The sequence below is a fragment of the Dryobates pubescens genome, chromosome 4, assembly GCF_014839835.1.
Source record: "Dryobates pubescens isolate bDryPub1 chromosome 4, bDryPub1.pri, whole genome shotgun sequence".
In the NCBI taxonomy this organism is placed as follows: Eukaryota; Metazoa; Chordata; class Aves; order Piciformes; family Picidae; genus Dryobates; species Dryobates pubescens.
This window is the reverse complement of record NC_071615.1, coordinates 38,191,885-38,214,084: the sequence shown is the minus strand read 5'-3', so window position 1 is coordinate 38,214,084 and position 22,200 is coordinate 38,191,885. Positions and strand designations below refer to the sequence as shown.

General features: G+C 36.7%; 1 protein-coding gene across 8 annotated transcripts in view; it reads left to right on the top strand.

The window, feature by feature from the left end:
• Nucleotides 1–21,788, top strand: part of DGKB (diacylglycerol kinase beta) — a 350,303-nt gene extending 328,515 nt beyond the window's left edge. For all 8 annotated transcript variants that reach the window (XM_054161138.1, XM_054161140.1, XM_054161144.1 and 5 more), the window contains 3 exons: nt 6,290–6,410; nt 8,775–8,835; nt 19,244–21,788. In XM_054161138.1, the coding sequence (XP_054017113.1) occupies nt 6,290–6,410; nt 8,775–8,835; nt 19,244–19,351 (290 nt within the window). In that variant the 3' untranslated portion in view covers nt 19,352–21,788. The remainder of the gene's footprint in view (nt 1–6,289; nt 6,411–8,774; nt 8,836–19,243) is intronic.
• Nucleotides 21,789–22,200: the final 412 nt, after the last annotated feature.

Sequence of the window (22,200 nt, the reverse complement as noted above, 5' to 3'; positions counted from 1 at the left end):
ATAAATTGGATATCAGAATCAAGTTCCATTACAGAGGGAAAGTTCTCTATGTAAATCAGTATTTCTAATCACACCACACTTCTTCCCACCCCCTATCCCATTTTACTTTCCTTGCTTTATCGTCATAGATGAATTCCAAATGTGTTTTTCTCTTGTGTTCACTTTGAATATTGAAGCATTCAGCTAATGCTGAGCTAATGGATAATGTAAACTCCTCACTAAGGAACTTTAAAGTCTCCAAGTGTGTTTCTTCATGCCTTAGGGAGGTGAGATAAAGGGCTTATATTCACATAGTGTTTTGTGTGCCACTTATGCAAGTTTCTGTTTGGACTTCTCTTTCTTCTGCTGCCTGATGGGAAGAAATGGCCAGTCATCTCCCTAGCGACTTTATCTCCCCATCAGGAATGAGTGCAAGGGGTCAGATGCCCCTCTGCATGCTAGTCACCATCTGCTGACAGCAGCGCTCTCCCGGGAGAGTTGGCTTTGTTTACTGACAGGGCTAATATGAGGAGACACGTGAAGTACTTTGGTTTGTGGAAGAGGGCAGGAGAGGCATGGTGCTGTGAAAACATTCCCACACACTCTAATGGCTCATTCACATAGAAAACAAGCGAGAGCCTTCAGCTCTTTCACAGAGCTCAAAGCAGAACAAACAGACTCAAGAACCCCAAGGCACCAGTCAAAAAACCACTTTCCTAATGCACTAATACCGAGATGCTTTCCATGATAGCTTACCTATGAGACTTCAGCACCCATTTAGGCAGTTGAATGTCCTGCCTAGATTGAAAACTTGCTCAGAATCTGGTAGTTGTTGTTCGCTGTTAGCTGCTGAATTCCATTTGAAAAACTAGCCTTTAATTTCCTAAAACTTCTAGAACTGGTGAAGTGTTTATTGGAGAATTTTATCAGTACAGTCACCAATTGATTATTTTCTCTTTGGAATAGTCTTTCCTGCTCATCAGAACCTAGAAGAAATACAACATGCCTAGAAAGAGATACATACTTTGGTTATATAGTTTGTGGAGACATGCAAAGCTGCAGACACAAGTGTGTAAGTTTAGAATATAATTGGAGGATAGAAAAGGAGTGACTTTCTGAATTGGGTGTCACACAGTTGGGATATGTATCATGGAGAAGTCCACATTATGAGCTTTTGAAATGATAAATGATGTTTATTGCACAGCAGCATTCTTTATTCTGGTCTACAATTTATGATCTGTGTAAGATGACAGCATGAACAGTGATACTAACTCAACCTACAAGTTTGTGTAGCTCAGTATCTGATAAGAAATAAAGCATAAGTAAGCAGACTTACACTGATTAGTCCATTAAGATACCCTACCAAATATGTATCAATTACCGCTTTAGGGAATTCCAAAGTCTAGTACGCATCATATGCAAAAAGGCTTTCCTGCATATTCTGGAAGTGCTATGAAACTCCTTAGATACTGCATTTTGAGAAATACTGAATTGCAGTACTGTCTTCACCTACTTCGTGACACTCTTTATTTTTCTCATCTCTTTACTTCCTGAAGGGTCTTAGTCTAATTTTCTGATACAGAAGCCGCTCCATTTGTTGCTCAGTCATTTCTAGTTATTTTGTGTCTTCCTATGTACTGCTGAGTGGACTGGCACTGAAAACTCCATGCTGTGTGGATGCACCAATTATCATATTTTATGATATTTGACCACCTTGAGGTAATATTTTCACAGAAATAATTTCAGTAACTCCATAGTGTAAATTCCACAATGACTATTAATTATAGGTGATCAAAATGAATGTACATTGACATACACACGCAGACACACACCCTCATCTTTATTTTCAGATGTAATATTGTCAAGGATTAGTGCTGGGCAAGCCCTCTAGACAAATAACAGATGCTTCCAAAGAGGAAGTGAAAAGGAATGATAACAATAATGAAAACTATCACAAAAAAAGGAAATGTATGTAAATATATAGCAAACCAATGTCAAACACGACCCCCCTCCATGGCAGCTGTGTCACTGTCACCGCTGATGCTCTGCGCAGGCACTGAGGAATTCTCAGACTGCACTCAGCAGATGGGAACTGGATTCTGGAACTGGTTTCAGGAACATACAGATTGATTGGGATCAAAAGCAGAATGGTCAGAATCTGCCTCAGACACCAGCCTTAGAAGAAGAGAGCTTGATTCTCATGACCTCTCAGCGTTTTGCTGAATATGACATATATGGAATGAACTACGTCCCTGGTCAGTTTAGGGTCATTTGGGTTGGAACAATCCTCATCAATACAGGCTGAAGAATGAGCTGATAGAAAGCAGCTCTGTGGAAAAGGACTTGGGTGTGCTGATGGATGAGAAGCTGGATGTGAGCAGACAGTGCAGATCAGAAGGCCAATGACATCTTGGGCTGCATCAAAAGAAGCGTAGACAGCACATCGAGTGAAGTGATTCTGCCACTTTGCTCTAGTGAAACCTCACCTGGAGTACTGCATCCACCTCTGAAACCCTCAACACAGGAAGCATATGGACCCGATGGATCAAATCCAGAAGAGGGCCACGAAGAGGATCAGGGGGTTGGCACATATCTGCTATGAAGACAGACTGAGGGACTTGGGGTTGTTCAGCCCGGAGAAGGCTCTGGGGAGACCTAATAACAACTTTCCAGTATCTGAAGGGAGACTACAAGGAGGATGGAGAGAGACTGTTTACAAAGTCCTGTAATGATAGGACGAAGGCCAGTGGCTTCAAACTAGAGAAAAGTGGATTTAGATTGGATGTTAGGAACAAGTTCCTCACCATGAGAGCAGTGGAACACTGGAACAGGTTGCTCAGGGAGGTGGTTGGGGGCCCATCCCTGGAGATATTCAAGGTGAGGCTCAGCAGGGCTCTGGGCAACCTCATCTAGTTGAGAATGTACCTGCTTGCTGCAGAGAGGGTTGGACTAGATGACCTTTGGAAGTCTCTTTCAACCTGGACCATTCTATGATTTATCTGTGCTGTCTGCTCCTCCCAAAGGTGCAACATCTTGCATTGCAGCACCCCAGTGTAGTAGACAAAATTTGGCAGACTTCTGTTTTTATAGGAGTAAGTATAAGCAAGAGCCTTTCTGCACACCAGTCCTTGTTATGAAATATAAACACCAAGAGTTATCACCTCTAGAAGCAGACACTGTCTGCAAAACCATGCCATTAACTTAAGAAAGTGTAGTTACTGAGGAAAGACTGAGCTGAGAAGTAAAATCACTGAACAGAATTAGCTCTGTTCTAACTCAAACCTACGTAAATATATATGCCTATAACATTGCACATATCTGTAAGTCAGCTCTTCTATATGTAGCTAGCTCTGTTTTCCTTCATGGGTGCTAAGTTACATCTATTGAATTTTCTACCTTCATAATAGGCCCTATTATTCAGTAATGTAAAATTCTTAAACTTTTATAATTGTCTTTTGTCTTTATTGAATTCTCAGTAACTTACTATCTACTTCCATTTTGAGGTTATTTAAAGACGTGTGTTGAGCAATACGGAGGTCTGCACAGATACTAATTTTTTTTGGTTGTAAGAACTCAGTGATAACCTTCCACCAGAACAAAGAATGACTTCCCCTTTCTTATCTTTTCATTTAATAGAAGACTTGATTTTTTTTTTTTTTTAATAGAGCTTAGTCTCTTTCAGAGTCTTTGGTGGGGACTTTTAAGAACAAATGTAAACTATTCATTGCTGTCTTGACCCTTCGGATTCAACTAGTGCACCTACAGCAATGTAACATCTTTGAAGAACCAGACTAAAATCTACACACTCCCTTTTACCATTTTGCTCACTCTTAGTTCTTGTCAAAGTCAATATAGCTCAAGCATTTATTGAAATGGATATGACTATGCAAAAGCATAGTCATCAGCAAGGCAAGAGCATGCACTAACTCAAAGTTGATAATTGCATGTTACATTTGCTTTAGTTTTTACTACTTCTGAAGGAAGGTTGTGTCTGACTTAAGCTTGATTCTAAAAATACTCATGTTTGGCCTAAAATAACCCCACTTTGGGAATGTGCCACTGCAAATGTGAAGTTTTTGAAAAGGCTTCACTTTTTCAGTCGACAAGAATATTGTTCAATTTTATCTTCCAGTGTTTAATATACCGCATTTTTTGGATATATGTGGTGTAGACTGAAGGGCAGGATTTGGCTTTTAGTTACCTGCTGTCACTGGCACTAACTCACAGCTATTGAAAAATGATGCATCAAATTTATATCGCTGCAAATGTCACTATTCTGAATCCTGCATATGTTGCGTGAGCTGTCAGTAATAAAAATCTGTTCTTAATTATTCTCCTGTTTAAAAAATAATAGTTTTCTAATAACCAAGTGAATAGGAATTGGATGTTTTCTTTGGCCAGAAACATCTATGAAGTTCGGCATGCTTTTAGAATATAATAGCTTTTCCACATGAGTGGGACTTTCCCATTTAAAATCCCTATGACTACCAAGAAAAGCAGAATGTCTTTAAATCTGACTTCAGTTTTAAAGTTAGTAACTTAAAGGGAAAATATTTCAAGAGAAAAACAATTCGGCAGGAAGTCAAACAGCCAAAATTTGGTTTGCCTGTATTGCAGCAATTCAAATTCAAAAATTGTGTAGTTAAAATGAATCATATTGTAATCTTTTGTCCATTTTATCATTTTTTTCCTTAATAGGAAAGAGTAGAATTTATTTTTGCTTCATTGATAACATATGGAACTGATTTCACTGTGATGAGAAAATTATATTGGGAAATAATATTAAGAAAGTGTAAGAGTTAAAATGAAGGCTTTGGACAGTACCATATTTTCTAGTTGGAAGCAGAATAATCCAGGCCATAAATCCTATTTGCTTTTAATACTTTTCCTCACCTCTATCATAGTACTTCTTTAAGTTAATTACCTTCATTCAAAGCCCAAAGAAGTGGAACTGAAAAATCTCCCTTTGAAACTTTGGGGTAGTCTCACAGATATGATAATTAGCATTAAATTCTTCCTTTGTTAAAGGTTGAAGGGTTTAAAATATATAACTAATGTGCCCTCCTTTCCTTGTTGTTTTTTTTCAGTGTGATGATAGGCATTATAGCTCATTGATATGCTCCACTAAATAAAGTACCTTTTGCAAACATGGATGTTAATAGCCAATCTATAAAACACACCTAATATACAGCTTGAAAAAAAACAATTTTTTTCTTGTCCATCTGGTCTTGGCAACATGTATTTCAACAGGAGCACATCAAACATTGCATACAAAACACCCTAGTTGAGTCTGGATAATATTTCATTACCTTACTTGGTTGGTCCTCAAACAACCTATATGACTGTTTAGGTTTCTGGTTATATCTCTGTTTGTATTTGAAATTCTTGCTCATTGAAGTCAAGCAAACTAATACTTACTTTACCAGAGACATTATTCATTTAAATACTTTTGGAAGTTTAATGCCAAAATGTTACATGGTCAAAAAGCAATGTCAAACAAAACTACAAAACAGGATGCAAACAAGTACCACAAAGTTCAGGACGAGTAGTTACTGATATTAAGGGGGTTTGTGCCCTTTTTGTATTGAATCCATCTTCACCGAGCGAGTCATTTGTCATGGGAATGGGCTGCCCAGGGAGGTGGTGGAGTCACCGTCCCTGGAGGTGTTCAAGAGGAGATTGGACATGGCACTTGGTGCCATGGTCTAGTCATGAGGTCTGTGGAGACAGGTTGGACTCAATGATCCTCGAGGTCTCTTCCAACCTTGGTGATACTGTGATACTGTGATAATTGAGGCAAAGATCCAATGCAAAAGCCAGTATGTGGCCTTATAATTAAAGACTGTAATAATACCTGCGCAAAGGCTGCACAGTTGTACACATCATCTGGAACGGATTGTGTAGAAGAGGATCCAACAGGGTCTGGAGCACTGACTTCCTTCACCAGACTTTACCTGTCTGTTGAAACAGTGGTCAGCAAAAATGTCTAAACTGCAAACATTTCATTATATGACTGTAACCAAAATGAAGGAGCCCCTCCCACTTTCTCATAAAATAAGATTATTTGTGCTGTAGTAATGCATTAAGATAAAGCATGGAGGTTGTTCTTGTAGTTTAGAGTGAGCTTGGTCAGGCTATTTTAGAATGGTGTGAAAATAGGCCCAGATGTGTCCAATCTTAAATCTGCAGCTTCTTAGGAATCATCATTTCTGCCACATCTTTTATTGTCATCTGGTTCTCCGAAAACATTCTGTGAATGCCCACTACCAAAATGCTGTCCAGACAAAATGTGTTTTCTTCAAATTTGCAGATCTAAGTGACCAGCTTATGGAAGTGGTTGGTCTTGAGGGAGCCATGGAGATGGGACAGATATACACAGGTCTGAAAAGTGCTGGAAGACGGCTTGCCCAGTGCTCATCTGTTGTCATCAGGTACTGGCAGCTTTAATTTGAACTGTGCTGCTGTAGTGAAACAGTGTATTTTATATATTATCAGTTCACCTTCTTTGGTAGTTCACATGTTGTATTCAACTGTCATTTCATCCTATGAATAAGTATGTCAAGCAGTTGGAGAAGGAGTAAGGCATGAACACCTTGGGTTTGGTTATTACTACGCTCTGCACAGTTTTGAGCAAAAAGCTATCTAACATCACTTTGTGTGGTGGGTTGAAGTTTCCTCCCAGCATTAACTTGGCCAGACCAACTCAGTTAGAAGCAAATGAAGCTGTATTTACAAGCAAGAACTACATTCTACAATGGAATTCAATGAATATGTACAAAATATACAGTATTTACAATGTTATACAGATATTTACAATTAGCAAACAACACGAAAACCCCCCTGGTCAGGGACCAGGGAAGCCATTCCACTGCCTCCCCCCATGCCCCCATGTCCCAAGAGAGAAAAGGAGTGGTGAGAAAGCAGTGGGTTAGACTTAACAGCTCATCCAAGGCCAGCCAACAAGCAGGTTAATCTCTCCTGAGCAAAGCAAAACAGCAGAGATCAGGAAAGAAGCAGCAAGAATTGTTTAGGTACAGCCCATCTTATTCTAGATATTTATCCAATGAATTTGTTTGGAATAATCTTTTCTTTTCCTTTTTACACCCAATAGCGTTTTATTTATATTTTCCTAATTTCCTGCTCAAAAGCTGTAACTAAATTTTAAAGGCATAGCCTAAAACCACCACACTTTGCCATATTTCAATCCATTTAAAATGCATACTTCTCCAGGGAATAGTAGTATGTAATTAGCATTTGTAAAGCACTTTGTTTGATCTGTAGAAGTCAAAGTGTTCTGGTTTTAATTTATTTTTTACTTACTTAATGCTACCAAGTCACTATTAATAAATGTTTGGGTATGTATAAGCTGCTAAAGGTGGAGCACAGTAATCTAGCTGAGGTTTATTGTTGACTATGCTCAAAGTGACCGGAACAATCACAATGGAGGAAACTTGAATTAGGGCTCAAGAAGAGAATAATTCTTGTAACTTTTGGATGAGATTAGGACTGGAAAAGAGAGAGATGGTCAGCTCTTCCTTAGTGAAGAATTTCACAGGAAGAATTTTCCAAAATCTTGATAAAATCATAGGCCTAACCATAAGCCCAAAATGTACATAAAACAGAAGAAGAACAATAGAAACTTTAAGAAAATAATTAGAATTTGCCAAAGTGCCTGGCCTGTTACCACAAGGACTGGCTAATGCTGACTTCAAAAATTAAGAGAAATAAGGTCACAGGAGTCACCGTCCCTGGAGGTGTTCAAGAGGGGATTGGACGTGGCACTTGGTGCCATGGTCTAGTCATGAGGTCTGTGGTGACAGGTTGGACTTGATGATCTTTGAGGTCTCTTCCAACCTTGGTGATACTGTGATACAGATGCATTCCAATCTTCTCTGGATACCAAAAGATCATTTTTATAATTCCACACCAACAGGACCACAGTTGCTAAAGACTTAGAACCCCTCCAAATCTGTGAAGTAAGAGCTCCTTGAACATTCTTCCCATTCTCCACTTACGGCTGTAGATGACATTGAATAATCCCATGAACTGTTAGTCATTTTCCAATAGTGTCCAAGCCAGAATTTGACCAACATAGGTGCTCAGTTGATTCATTTTTCTGTTATTAGATGTATCTACTTCCCCTTATTTCTCATAGTCTTGTATGCCATCTATTATAATGCCAGAAATACAGGGTTGGAATATTTTTTCTTAATGAGGTGTCCAAAACAAGAGAGAGAATGCTGGCTGTAACTTTATATTAAAATTAATGCCTCTTAACTAATAATTTAAATTAATAACATGGAATGTTAAAGCCTCTGAATACACTACAGTTGTCATGTTATGTGAGTGCTCTAAGCCAGAGTTCAACACAAGCATAAAAAGACTTTTTTATGGTTCTAATAAATGGTGATGATAGAGCTAAAATTTATTTCTTATTTCCTTTATAGCAGTCAGCCTAAATTATCAAAAATAGCAGAGGTTCCTTTGTCTTTGCAGTTAATAAGGTTTATTCCTGAAGGTCTTGAATAATTCACTCTATTTCACAAATTACAGAGCATTCTGCTGTGGTGAAAGTTTGCAGTGTTTTTTCCTTTGTGTGCTGAAAATCAAACTAAACCACCTAAGTGACTAGGTTACTTTTTGTAAGCATGTTGGGTCATACTGGAGATTGCATAGAAGCTATGGAGTAAATCAGGATTGCGTGTGTGTGCCATCACATATATGCCTCTCTAATAAATCCATTTCTCAGTTTTGTCTAGCTACCTTTTCTTACACTGTGAAATATATCCCTTTAGGACCAGCAAGTCTCTGCCCATGCAGATAGATGGGGAACCGTGGATGCAAACTCCTTGCACGGTAAGGATACTGTTATCCCTAGGAAAAGAAATTACAATAAAACCTATTAACTTTTTGAATGAGTAACAAAAATCAGAAAGGTCAAAAATCTTAATTGGTTTATATTTACTTATACTATTTTTTCAGCGGTAGAGAATCTTTTGGTTTAAAACACGATAACTGTGATGAGCACTTACTCAATTTATTTTAGTTACATCTTCAGATTCTGTTATTATATAGTTCAACACCCACTGCATTTTCAATTTATCATGCTGGGTTTTCCCACAGGTTAGGATGGAATAATAAAGCATTTATTTCAGAAGTTTGGAAAATACTCAAAGTGTGAAATCCCAGCATCCCTTTACACGATGTCATCATTTATTTATGATGTATCAGATTTATAGTCTCCATTGCTGAGGAAAAGCCAATGCTAACATTTATAAAGTAACTAATTTATTTTTTCTTTACTTTAGGAAGATTTTCCATTGTGCTTTTGAGAGTTCATATCAAGGAGGTTGTATTTAAACCTGAAGCCTTGACTGTGCTGATCAAATTATACATTAGAACTAACATTTTTTAAATCCTTACAGTTTAAAGAAGAAATGAAGGAACATAGTCTCTTTTTCAGTGCCCACACATATGAGAGGAGGGCAGGTAAACAGAAATCCAGATAGCACAGGATAGCATTGGAGCTTGCTCAGAGGAGATTCCTTGAATAACTCTTTACGGTCAACACAAGAAACGTGTCTAAGAACTCTCCATTTTCATCTCTCTCCAATAAATTAAAAAGGCTAACCAAGTATTTGGAGAAGATTTAAGCCCTTTGTTGTTGGATATAGTCAGTAACACATTTTAATATAAATACTACTAATTTTGTTTCTCTAGATTTTCCCCTGTATTTTAAAGTAGATGAATTGTCATAGCCTTGTAGCTTGTAGGTATGACAGAACAGTAGTGTGACAAGGAAGTAGCTCTGAAACAGGCTAGTGGATCACTTTCATGAGCTTAATGTCTGTAGTGGAATTAAAAGTTAATGAAAAACAGTGAAAATGGGCACCTTCAGTAAGTTGCTGACAAGCATGGTAGCTGATACTGTGTGGGTTAGGATGACAGGAGAGGACCGTGATAGTTCATGTTTGCCAGATGGACCATAGTGTACAGCTGAAGAGTGGGGAGAGTGCCTGAACTCTGACTCTAATGGTTTTAAAGTGGAGCAAGGTAGATTTAGGTTACACAAAAAAAGGAAGTTCTTTACAATGAGAGTGGTAAAATACTGGAACAGGCTGCCTAGGGATGTGGTTGAGCTCTTGTCCCTGGAGAGATTCAGTATGAGATCTGAGGTGACCCTGGGCAGGCTGATCTAGTTGTGGGCAGGGACACCTCTTACAGGGGGGTTGAACAAGATGACCTTTAAGGGTCTCTTCCAACCCAATGCAATCTGTGAATCTAATTCTGTATGGTAAGTGTTCAGGTGCTGCAAGGACAGGAGAACCATGTGTACACACACTGAGTTAAGGCAGAACAGTGGGAATTCTATGATATTTGTTCCAAGGAAACCCTTTGGAATTAAGAGTTATTATCTTTACCTCTTGTACAGCAATGGCTCTGTGCAGAGCAACAGTACTGAACCCAGCAGTTACTTGTTCAAGAAAAAGACATGTAATTTTTCAGCTTACAGAAGAGAACTCATGGAATGATGCTGGCAATAACACATGCTTTTTTTGTCTTGATTGCTTGCTCAGTGCAAAAGCCTGCTATCTGATTGATAATGCTAGCAGGAGCTGCCTGCACGATTGAGGACAAACCTAGAAAAAGAGACAGTCTTACATTTCAATTACTGCCTTGAGGAAACACTAAATTATTACTGATAATTACTGCTGTCCAGTTGAATTACCATTTTAAAGGAGATAGAAATGACATATACTTTTCTGTAGAACCCATCTTTTTAGCTCTGCCAGTGTTAAAAGAATATATTGTGTCACATAAAAAAACCGCTTCTGTTGAATATATTTGTTTCTTCTGAGAAGAAAATACATGAGCTGTTTGTCTATACCACTGCAGTTCTGTGAATTTCGATATGGAAGTATTATTTTGTGTGATATTATTCATTTTTTAGGGAATGTTGGGGTTTTTTTTCCACTGAGGAGCTCAATGTATTTATTGCAATTGCTGCTCGTGTTGCTGTACATGCACCCCACTAATTCTAAGTACACTAGAGCTTTTCCTGCAGTTCTCTACAAAGTAACTAGGAATTCCTCCTGAGACAATAACAAAGGTGGATGTTAGGTTTCTCTCAAATGAAAATTAAGATTTTATTTCTAAATGTGTTCTTTACAGGGATCATTGGAAGTCAAGGAGTATCTGATCACACGGATACGAGGATCATATTTCAGTGATGTGTATCCAAAACTAGAGTCTGAAAAAAAGCAACCCATAAAATCAAAATACTTATGTGCAGCCAGCTATGTAGACAGTTATTTGAAGTTGCAAGAGCTCAAATCTCAGATGAATACATGAGGAAGCCAATATAAGAATCATGAGCTTTTGTCTTCTCTAGAGACAGAATTGCAGTTTTCTCCCAAAATTACCTGAATGCAAATGATTAATGAGCAATTTTTAACTGAAAAAAAAAAAAAGTGTGATGATCAGGGAAAGAAATCTGTGAGTTTAGTTCCTTAGGAAACACACTAGAGGTTGTTTTTTCTTTTTTTATTCCCCTCTTAGGAAATTTCTTTCCATAGCTTTTACAAGGATGCTGGCAGTGCTGCATTGTGCACTGAGGCATGGGGGGACATTCCCTTGCTAGCTATTGTTTCACATCAGGATGCTGAGGGAAGGTACTTAGTTTCCTAGTTATATTGTTTTAAGGACAGGAGCTGCTGTTATGCTTGGATGTACCCCCTTACTAGTTCCAGGACAGAGATCACTGCACATTGTTGTATTGCACAGATTCTGTATATTGGTTTGACACAGCAACTGTGCCTCAGTGTTCCAGCCAGAAAGTTACTGTCTTAAAAAAAAAAGGGGGCTGCTGTCTCTCCCTCCAACTGTCCTTCACGAATCTGAAATAACACTTTTTATGTGGATATGGTCATCTCAGAAACTTCAGTGTCATCTAAGTTCACTAGTTTTAGGAACTGATCAATTAGAGATAAGTGAAAAAGAAATTTGTGCGATCAGCAGATACTGAAGCAACCTTGGCCCAAGGTGCCAGTGGCTAAGCTCAGAAGCAATTTTTTTTCCATTTCAGATTTTAATACAAATGAGAGTATTTGCACATGATTTTTCAAGACATCAAGTTGGACCTGTCAAAATTCTCCCACTATTCCATTATGCATACTAAGGAAAAAACAAGTTCTACATCAAATCCATATTAAGTAGGGGATGCAGGCTACACATGCAGGCTCAGAAATTTACCTCCTATGGAACGGATCAACAAGTTTATCTTTGCTAATTTTTTGGTGACAAAGCACAAGTTGCTGATTGCTGACACTTAGGCATATCAAGACTGTGTTCATATCAAGACTGTGGCAGTGTGGGCTCTGAGAAAATGCTGTAGCATGCTATAGAGAATGCAGTGATTTCCTAGAAGCTGTGAACTGTTGTTTTCGTCCCTGGGATCAGTTTTAGTTCTAAAGAAATTGTAGTGTTTCTCTTTGAACACCTTTTATGATCTTCTACTGCTAGAGCCAGGAATGCATTCCTGTATGGTTCTGTGTGTATTTTAAAGTGTGAGTGGCTTAATCTAAAAATCTGTCATCCAGAATTATTCAGTATGTTGAACACATGCAGACTGGTGTGTGATGAAGGCATCCTGCTCTGGTACAGTAAGATTCAGAATCTGGGTATCAAATCATATTATTTCCACTGTTTTTTTTATACAAAAGTCTTTGGGAGAAGGAAAGATGATAATGTTAATGTTATGTTAAACATTTTGTCTGATTAGCTGAAGAGGAAATTCTATCAGAGCTCTCCCAGACAAATATAGCAACATGAAAGATATCTATGGTTTCACCTGATCTCCAAACAGGTCATTAATAGTAATGAAACTTCAAAGACTCTCAAGTTAATTCAATAAACTTCTAGCTTTAGCTATCAGGATTTTTTTACAGAAAAGTAATCTTTCAATTTAGCTACATAAATTATTAGCATTGTTTTGAAAAAATCCATAATAATATTCTATCTTAATTAGAAATAACTGCAGTTTCAGTTCTTTCATCTATTCCTGACTTGCTTGGCATCATATCTGAAAGAGTGTCAAGCTGCTAGCAATGTTAGATTAAAAGCAGAAGACAGAAATGTCTATAGAAGATGCAAGAATACTGCCTCAGTCAGGGAATGAAAATCCATAGTCAGAGCCCACCTAATGGATGGCCAGAAATATAGATTCATAGGCATCTTGAAGTCATTTTTAGAATTAATTACTGATAGGAAAATTTATAGTATGCTGTTTAAAAAAAAAATTGAACACAGAAATAATATTTGAAAATATTGTATTTGAATGCACCTTAAAAAGAAGCTTTGAGTCAATGAAAATTTTTCCCTAGCTTTTCTTTTACTCAATAAAGATGTGATGAGCCTGAGCACAGAGGTTCTAGTGGAGTCCTACTTTTGTAGTTAGATCCAGAAAGAAAGAGCTAAACCACGCACAAACCCCCTCTTTTTATTAACAATCACACTATGCCTGAGCTGGGTGAGAAAGCTAAGAGAGTCACAAGATCTGCTTTTGCATGGATCCATTGGCTCCAACACCCCACAGGTCACAGCTGTATTCTGCTGTCTTCTTCAACAAATTATCTTCTTTCCTGTCGCTGAATGTAATAATATTTAGGTTGGATTAGATGATCTTGAAGGTCTCTTTCAACCAAATACAATCTGTGATTCTGTGATTTTTCGTATTTATAATGGGAGAATTTAAACTTTTGTATGTGCTTCTTTAGAGCAAAGAGGAATTGAGTCCTAGATGTGGTGACTGATTTTAGTAGAACATTTAGTATCATAGTAGTGTCATAGTATCAGTCAGGGTTGGAAGGGACCACAAGGATCATCTAGTTCCAACCCCCCTGCCATGGGCAGGGACACCCCACACTAGACCATAAATGGAAGTCAGTTGCTAGAGGGGCAAAAAATAGTTTCTGTTGTTGTCCGAAAATGCTGCAATTTTTTTTTCCATTTGAGCAACAATGTGCATACATTTCTGTTTCGAGGCCAGAATGATGTAGAGAGTTCCTAACACTTGATTTTACAGCTGGGCATTATTTTTTGTGCTCCCAGGTACACTGCATGTTAATTAGTTTTGTTGACCTATGCATATTTTTTCTTAATTTCACAACAGTAGTTTTTGTAATTGACAAAGCAATTTACTGCATGTGTGCTTTCTGCACCCCAGACAAATACATGTAATGCACTTTTCTTTCCAGTTCAGATTGTTAAGAAAAGAATTAGTTGTGACTAATTGCCAATTAATTTGCAGTGGTTTGGTGAGGGGGGCTGGGGGGGAAACAATTGCACCTACTAATTAAAATGTAAAATATTCCAAAGTGTCATCTTTAGGTGTCTCTGGAATACATAATTTCCATTTTAGTTCTGCACTGGATCTGTAACAACCCTGAGCTTGACAGCTCTATTAATTTAAAACCTCAGTGATACCTATTAGTACAAAACATGAAAAAAATGCCATTAATCATTTATTTTAATTTTGCAGCTCTGTCATTTTCTCAGTATGTTTAAAAATTATGATGACACCATAACGTTTTCCAATCTACCTGTGTGAAGGGGAAACGGATCACGCTACTTAGGAGAGAAACTACAGTATATTATTAGAGTTTAATTAATGCCAAACTGATTAGATTTGATTGCACTTTGCACAATAATATTGTTAAGAAATTTATCTAAAAGATGGGTTGCATAACACTATATTTAAAACAACTAGTCTAGATCTGAAGAGATTTTTGCCCAAAATGCCACAGAGTTCAGGTCACAGGGTTTGTTTAGCACTACCTACATTCTGTAGGTCTTATGCATCTCATGACAACCAGTATAGCTCTGGATCACTTGCAGGAAGATAAAAATATCTGGCACTCTTGTGATGCAGAAACGTGTCCCTCTGTTTCCTGTAAGGGGAGCAGCATATGGGCATATAGACTGTGGGGAAAACCCTCATACCCTCAAAACTACCACCATCCAAACCCTGCTGATAGCATGAAAAACATGTGTGAACTGATGGATCTGACTTGATACACTGTTTTTCTGTCAATTTTTCCCCTCTGTGTTTAAAACACAAGGGCTCCTTCTTTCACATGAATTGAAATTTTATAAACAAACCTGTTTATCGCCATTTCCATTTTTCTATTGTCATTTAGTATTGCATTTGTTGCGTGTATTTATAGCACCATGTTCTGTGTTAACAATAAATATTTAGGCATTCTGTGAAATCAGGAAGGTAAGCAGCACCTATTGTGGGAAAGGAACACAAAAGCCAGACCCACTGACCTAAAAAAAAGTATGCTTATCACACTAAAAGTGTTGATGTTCGCTGCATTTCATTTAGTGATTTCATGTTATTAATGTGGCTTCAAGGGATAATTTGAAACTCTGACCTGCTCCTGAAGGAAATAGATGTCTGGGTTATGTATTTATAAATATCTTTAGTATCACAAACTCAGGCTTCTCTTTCATCAGAAGATTTGCTGTCAACAAATAGGGAGCAATTACCATCTCTTTTTTAATTAGATCTGGTTCTTTCCCACGAATACGTTGTTGGGCACACTTTCTAATACTAGAAAGGTGACGTTTGAAATTGCAATTGTAATACATTTTTTTGCTAATGCTATTTACCACGAATACCAGCTTTTTAAATCTCTGTGATCATGAACTCATAGGATAAAATCTTGACTTCACTTAGGGAATGAGATTTTTGCCGTTGGCTTCAACAGTTTGAGTTTAGCGTGATACGTTGTGTATCAGCCTTAAAACAAAAATCCACACTCCCTTAGCAATTCCTGTGGCTATTTACTTTCTCCTTAAATGGAATTTTGTTATTTCCTCATTTTGCCTATTTTTAAATGCTAATCTCTGTCAAACACACCAAAACAGAATGTTGGGGGTTTTCCTCGAGCAGCACTTCAGGCACTCCAAGCACTCCCTTAATTTATGTTTCAAATGTCCTCCATAATTTCTGTAAGTTATTACATGTTTTCAATAAAACTGAGTAAGAGATCTCAAAAATTATTTTCCATCATTCCATAGTAATGTGCATTAGTATGTTTGTCAGGGTGCAATCAGTTCTTAAATATTTGTTAAGTTAGCGTTTAAGGGTTTGGGATTTTTATCTTTTTATCATGTGTGTTTGTGTAAATCATAGCTTCACCTAAGAAAAATTAAAAACAAACAAAAAAGGTCTTACATAAATTTCATATAATTGTGCTTCTACTAAAAAAGTTGTGAGGTTCCTTGCTGAGTAAAAGAGAAATTAAATGGCAAAAGCTGGTCTTCAGCCATTCCATGTGCACGCACACACAGAATCTATCCATTCTTTTGAACTAAAGTAAATCTTGGTTTCTTGTAATTAAAGATTATTCTCTATTTTTTAAGTTGTTGTTTTGACCATTTCAATCTCCTGTACAGCACTTTCAGTGTTCGGTCCTACTTTGACTTACAACAGTTTTTCTCTTTCTGAGACTGTTAGCGCTGGTTCACATCTCAAAGTGTGTACTGTCATTTGTCAGCTAAATTCACATTAGCAGTGCTCACAAAAGTGAGAGTCCAGGGCAGAAATGCAGTGACTGAAAGTCTTGAGGAAGACAAAGCTGTCGTATTTCAGGCAAGGCAGTGCAATAGGCCAGAGTGACTTATGAACTCATGCTTTTCATCACCCAATAAGAAATTAAGGAATCAATGGTTATCACTGTTAACCAGTGCAGTATTAACACAGACTGCTTTGAATAAGTGGGAAAATATTGTTCAAGTTTCCCCTTAATTTTTATTTTCTGAATTTAATCTTTATTTGAAATCACTGGAGTCATTCCAGTTTATAACAGTTGAAAATATGGCTTAGAAAAATGCATATAGGAGTCCATCCCCTTGATCATGAGAGGTTAATAATGCTCAGGCATCGTAGCTGATCTCAGCTGATAGGATACAACATACTGAAGTCATGGTCTCTGAAACAGATGGCTTAAGCCAAAAAAGAACATTAAGAATGATAAACATTTTCTCAATATGTAATTGCATTCATCCTCAGCAGCACTAAACAGCCCCAATCCAACATGCAATCTGTATGGGGTCTGAGGATTACTTCACCTCTTCATACTAAAGCCATCTTTTCAGCTTTGCTCTTTTATTTACTTTAAGATAGAATTACTAGTATTTATCTCTGAAAGTAAACTCTTGAGACCATTCCTACTGTCACGTCGTGGCTAAATCTAGCAATAAGCTGAACCCTTACAGCTCTTGAAAAATTCACTCATAGCAGCTGCAGATTACTTTGTCGATTGATTCTCAGGATCAGATTGATGTCATCACTGTTCCTGAACCTTAAAATAGGTCTTACAAAGCATGCTGGATATTAGAAGCAACTTCTTCACTGAAAGGTTCATCAAACACTGGGTTAGGCTCCCCAGGAAGGTGGTTGAATCCCCCTCCCTGGAGGCGTTTAAAAGATGCAGAGATGAGGAGCTAAGAAGCATGGATTAGCACCAGACTTGATAGAGTTAAATAATGATTGGACTTGAGGGTCTTAAAGGTCTTTTCCAACTGAAATAATTCTATGTGAAAGTTACAAAAATCCTCTAGTCAATTTTCCAGGACCAGATCAATAGGTGGTGTAAAGTGACATCAATGGAATATCACCAGTTTACCCCAACTAGAGAGCTGGCTTCCACAGCAGTGCCTGAAGCATAATTTCTTGTGAGAAAATAAGTTGATACCAGTTTTCGAAAGCAAGAGTTATTATCCATGTAAATTTAGTCTAGGTTGCAAACCCCTCTCCTCCATCCCATATGCTGAATTTGATACTAATGAACAATGTTGACATAAAGAGGTCACGTATGAAATTTGAGACTCATGAACTAAGGTGGCATGGAAATGAGCATTTGGAGAGTAAGGTAAAAGCTTTAATAGAGTTAAACCAACCCACTCATTCTGTTGGGATTTTTAGGTTTCTGTCTTCTTATATTGTAAAGTAAATTTCTAGGCCAAGAAATGTCCTGATCTATATTTTAATGAGCCTCTGCACGTGACATATATTTTTTGTTTCATTACTATTAGTGAATGACAAGTGAAGGATATTCATTTTAACTTGAAAATGTCAGGTATGCACTTCAAGAGATATATTTTTCCAGTTTTTAATGAGGTGGTGTTTCTTTCTGAAAGAAATACCCATCTCAGATGTGGGTACTATGCAGATGACAACTGATATTTAATAAGTGATGGTTCTTGTATTAGTCGTAGTTCACTAAAGAAAATGTCTCGGATTGCTTTTGAAAAACTCTTAGCGTCACTAGCCCAAAGGCAAGATGTGACCTTTTTATTACATAATGAGAATCATTTATTATCTTACAATGTATCTTAAAGTCACAGACAAAATGCCACTTTGATAATTGCTTTCAATTAGCTTTGAGCATAGCATACATTCATAAAATGTCTTCTCTAATTTAGACTTGAATTAGAGAAAATTGCAGATATAATCTACTTTAAGGTTGTCTCATTTAAGGTGATTCCTAGTTTTATATCAAAGAAATCAAAATGGGTGGCTTTAGAGGAGTCTTGCAAAGTGTTTTAAGCAGTCTTTTCAATATTTGAGTCTATCTTTGAGGTCTCTTCCACCCTTATTGATTCTATGATTCTATTCTATTAACAACTAATTAACAAATTAGAATGCTGGTTCATCTGTTTTGACCTTTTTTTGTGTATTAACTTTTGACTTCTCTTCCTTATGGCTATTTTGAAAGTAAGCGGTGTCTTGTGTAAAAGAGAAGTGCAGCTTGATTAGCTGTATAAATAAAGCATACAAAGACATAGCTGACATCTTAATAATAGGCAGCAGCTTGGTCTGACAGCATGTATGTCCTTTCTAGCTTTGAAATTCTTACTCATCTTGTAAATACATAAGATACTCAACAGCAAGTAATGAACCCCATACCCCAAAAGAAAGATTAGATATTGGCATGTATTTTATTGCATATTGTTAGTATGAACTATGTGTGTAATTTAGAGTATTGGTGGAAACAAGGATCGCACATAGGTTGTTTTACATGTTATATGTTTTACGTATGTAACATCATTCATAAAAAAAATAGAGGTATTTTCTGTTCATCTTTGATTAAACTAAGAAGGTTTGGAAATTGCATGTCAAGATAATTCAGGCATCTCAAATACTTGGAATTGAACTAGCTCAAGAGATAACTGGATTTCTTCCTTCTTTCCCCAGATAAAAATTACTCACAAGAATCAAGCCCCCATGTTGATGGGACCTCCTCCAAAAACCGGTCTTTTCTCTTCCATCATCAAAAGAACAAGGAACCACAGCAAGGAATAAGCCTGTGTAGTTTAGTTTTTAGAAAAACAATTAGCTTTGTTGGGCTTTGAAATATTTATGCTGGAAATCTTTTGAGAATTTTAGAATATCTTCTACTTGCAAAATCATGGATTTTGGTTTAACAGTTTCTGTAACTGAGCTAATGTAAAACTATGCTACTAGAAAAAAATATTGTCAACATTTTGTAGGCATTTTGCATGATGAAAGCAGATGTTTACATAAAGTGAAACAGCATATTTTTTGTTGCATGCATTACCATTTACTAATCTATGGGCTAATTCTGCCATGGAATATGGGAAGACAATGCCATGGGTAATTTAATTTTCTCTTTTCCATTTCAACTTTTTCTGCTGCAACGATCATATGCCAGAGGTTCAACAGTGTCACTTGAATCAAACATCTTCACATCAATAGGCAATTAGACCTGTTTCAGAGTAAAGTTTCTTTCACGACTCATTAAGCTGTACTTTTAATTTATCATTTCTTTCTACCCTGAGGTTTTTTTATTCAGCTAAGCATTAAAATCTTGTATCTTACTCTGATAATCCCTATGTATATGAGTAACTGTACCCGCTGAAAACATTTAACATTGTGTGTGGTATTCAAATGATCATACTTCCTCTTGTGTTAGTTTTTGTAAGATTGGAAGTCAATGAAAGTTTGAGCCAAAACTATAAGGCTAAGGGAGATGATGCTAAGGGTGAAAATAATAATACTAGCCATCAGTGCTGTTTGCTTAAACACTAGGATTGTTTTAATGAGCAATACATCTCTGTAACTTTAAATCATTCTGCATATTGACCCATAGCATAGTGCGTGTGCACACAAATAACCAAAGCTTATGTCTAATAAAGTGCATTTCCCACCAAAGATTTAGTGAAGGATGCTTCAGAGAAATGGGTTAATGCATAATTAATCAAGTTCACTGGAGTAAACTCGCTTCTGAAAATTTATAGTTCTTTTGATTGTGTTGGCAATGTCCAGACAAATCTTGGGGTAGGAAAAAAACATTAAATTAATTGCACGTAAATGTTCACTTTTCATTCATTTCATAAGTTGATCGACATAAAGGCATAGTCTAAATATTGAGAAATAGACACATACTCGAAGTATTGGAAAATTAGACTTGTGTTTAATTTTTTGGTCATTGTTATATATAAATTTATGCCATCCACAATTTCCTCATCCTCATCTCTTAAGGAAAGGATAAACGGTTATCTATTCCCCTTTTGTAGTCTGCTGTTTGGAATCAAAACATTTCTTGTCACCAATTTTGAGGAGGCAGTTGCTCAGGTTTTTACTTTCTTAGCCCTCTGAAAGGCTTCCTAACAGCTTAGAAATCGTAATACAGGGATTTGTTTGAAGTTTGCACAGTGCTGTCTAACGTTGAAGGGAAGTCCGAGAATGGCAGCTTTTTTCAGTCTTGCATATAAACGGTCATAATCAAAAGGTTTTGTGCAGTCTTAACATTGTTATCTCTTCCAACTGAGCTGCTTCTCAGCTCTGCATGTCTTAAGTTCTCAGATTTCATCAAAAAAAAAAACAAAATTAAAAAAAAAAAAGGAAAAAATGAAATTTTGCCTGAAATGCATGATTTTCCATTTTTATCTGGACTATAAAATGTTAATGATTTATTAAATCTATTTTTCTATTGAGTCATTCATCCATTTTTAAAAGAAACAATACTACATCATTCTGTAGTGCACGGTACTGTGCATGTACTTCAATAAAGTTACTATCATTTGTTCTTCGGTATAACAATTCGACAGAGTGCTAATTTATATCATAGACGCTGAAATAGGAGTATATAGCTGGTAAGGATTATGTCTCTGAAATATACAGTCTGTGCTCTGTAAACATTAGGAAGTAAATACCACTTAATGTTATGTTCAGCATTAGGTAGAAAAATATGAGGGCAATTATTTGCTAAAATTAAGATCTTGTAATTCCCCACTCTTGGGTCCAGTGCTGTCGACAATTCCAGTTACCGTAGGAGTAAACTAACATTTTTCCCGTGCACTGCAAACACACACAGAGTGCATTTGATGCACTTCTTAACTGCAAACATACATAAGTATAGAGCAAAAGATACTTGCAAGAAGAAGGAACTTGCTGACATATTATTACATAAAGTGTACATCGGTTTTATGAAATTATGGTTACAGGTGATAAATATTTTCACATAACTTGACATAGGATTTTCTACCAATGCTCTCAACTTTTTTTGTGGCAAAAATGTGTTTAATGATAATATATAATGTGCTCTCTATGATTATCTCATGAACATTGTAACTCTGAAAACAAATAAAATTATACCTAAGCTATTATTTAATAATGTATGCAATTTTAAATGTGTCAGTCCGTGCCAGCAGATTGTTCACAACCCACTTTTTCATATAAAGAGAGATGGTTCATTGTAATCACCATTACATACAATTCTGACTAGCCTAATAAAAGGTAAATCAGATGTGTTGGTCAGTATGTATCAAAATCTCACTGTGGCATAATAATATAATGGAGCAGGCATTTTACTTTATTGGCACTTACTACAGTGAGTTTGTCTTTCTATTAATCTTGCTTGCTTGGGTTTTTTTAACATGGTTTTCAATACTTCAAAACCATGCTCAGGCTAAAAGTAGTAATGATAAAGAGAAAATCTTAGAGTACATAAAACATAGTATGAAAGGAAAATGCTTGATTTAATGAAAGAGAACTTCAGAGAGGGTTCCCTTTTCTTTATTTATTTTTTTTTTCACTTCAGTTTGCACACAATTAACAACATGAAATTATTCATTGGTGTGTGAAGTGAAACAAAGAATCTTCATACAGCTGAAGTAGATGCACTGCTC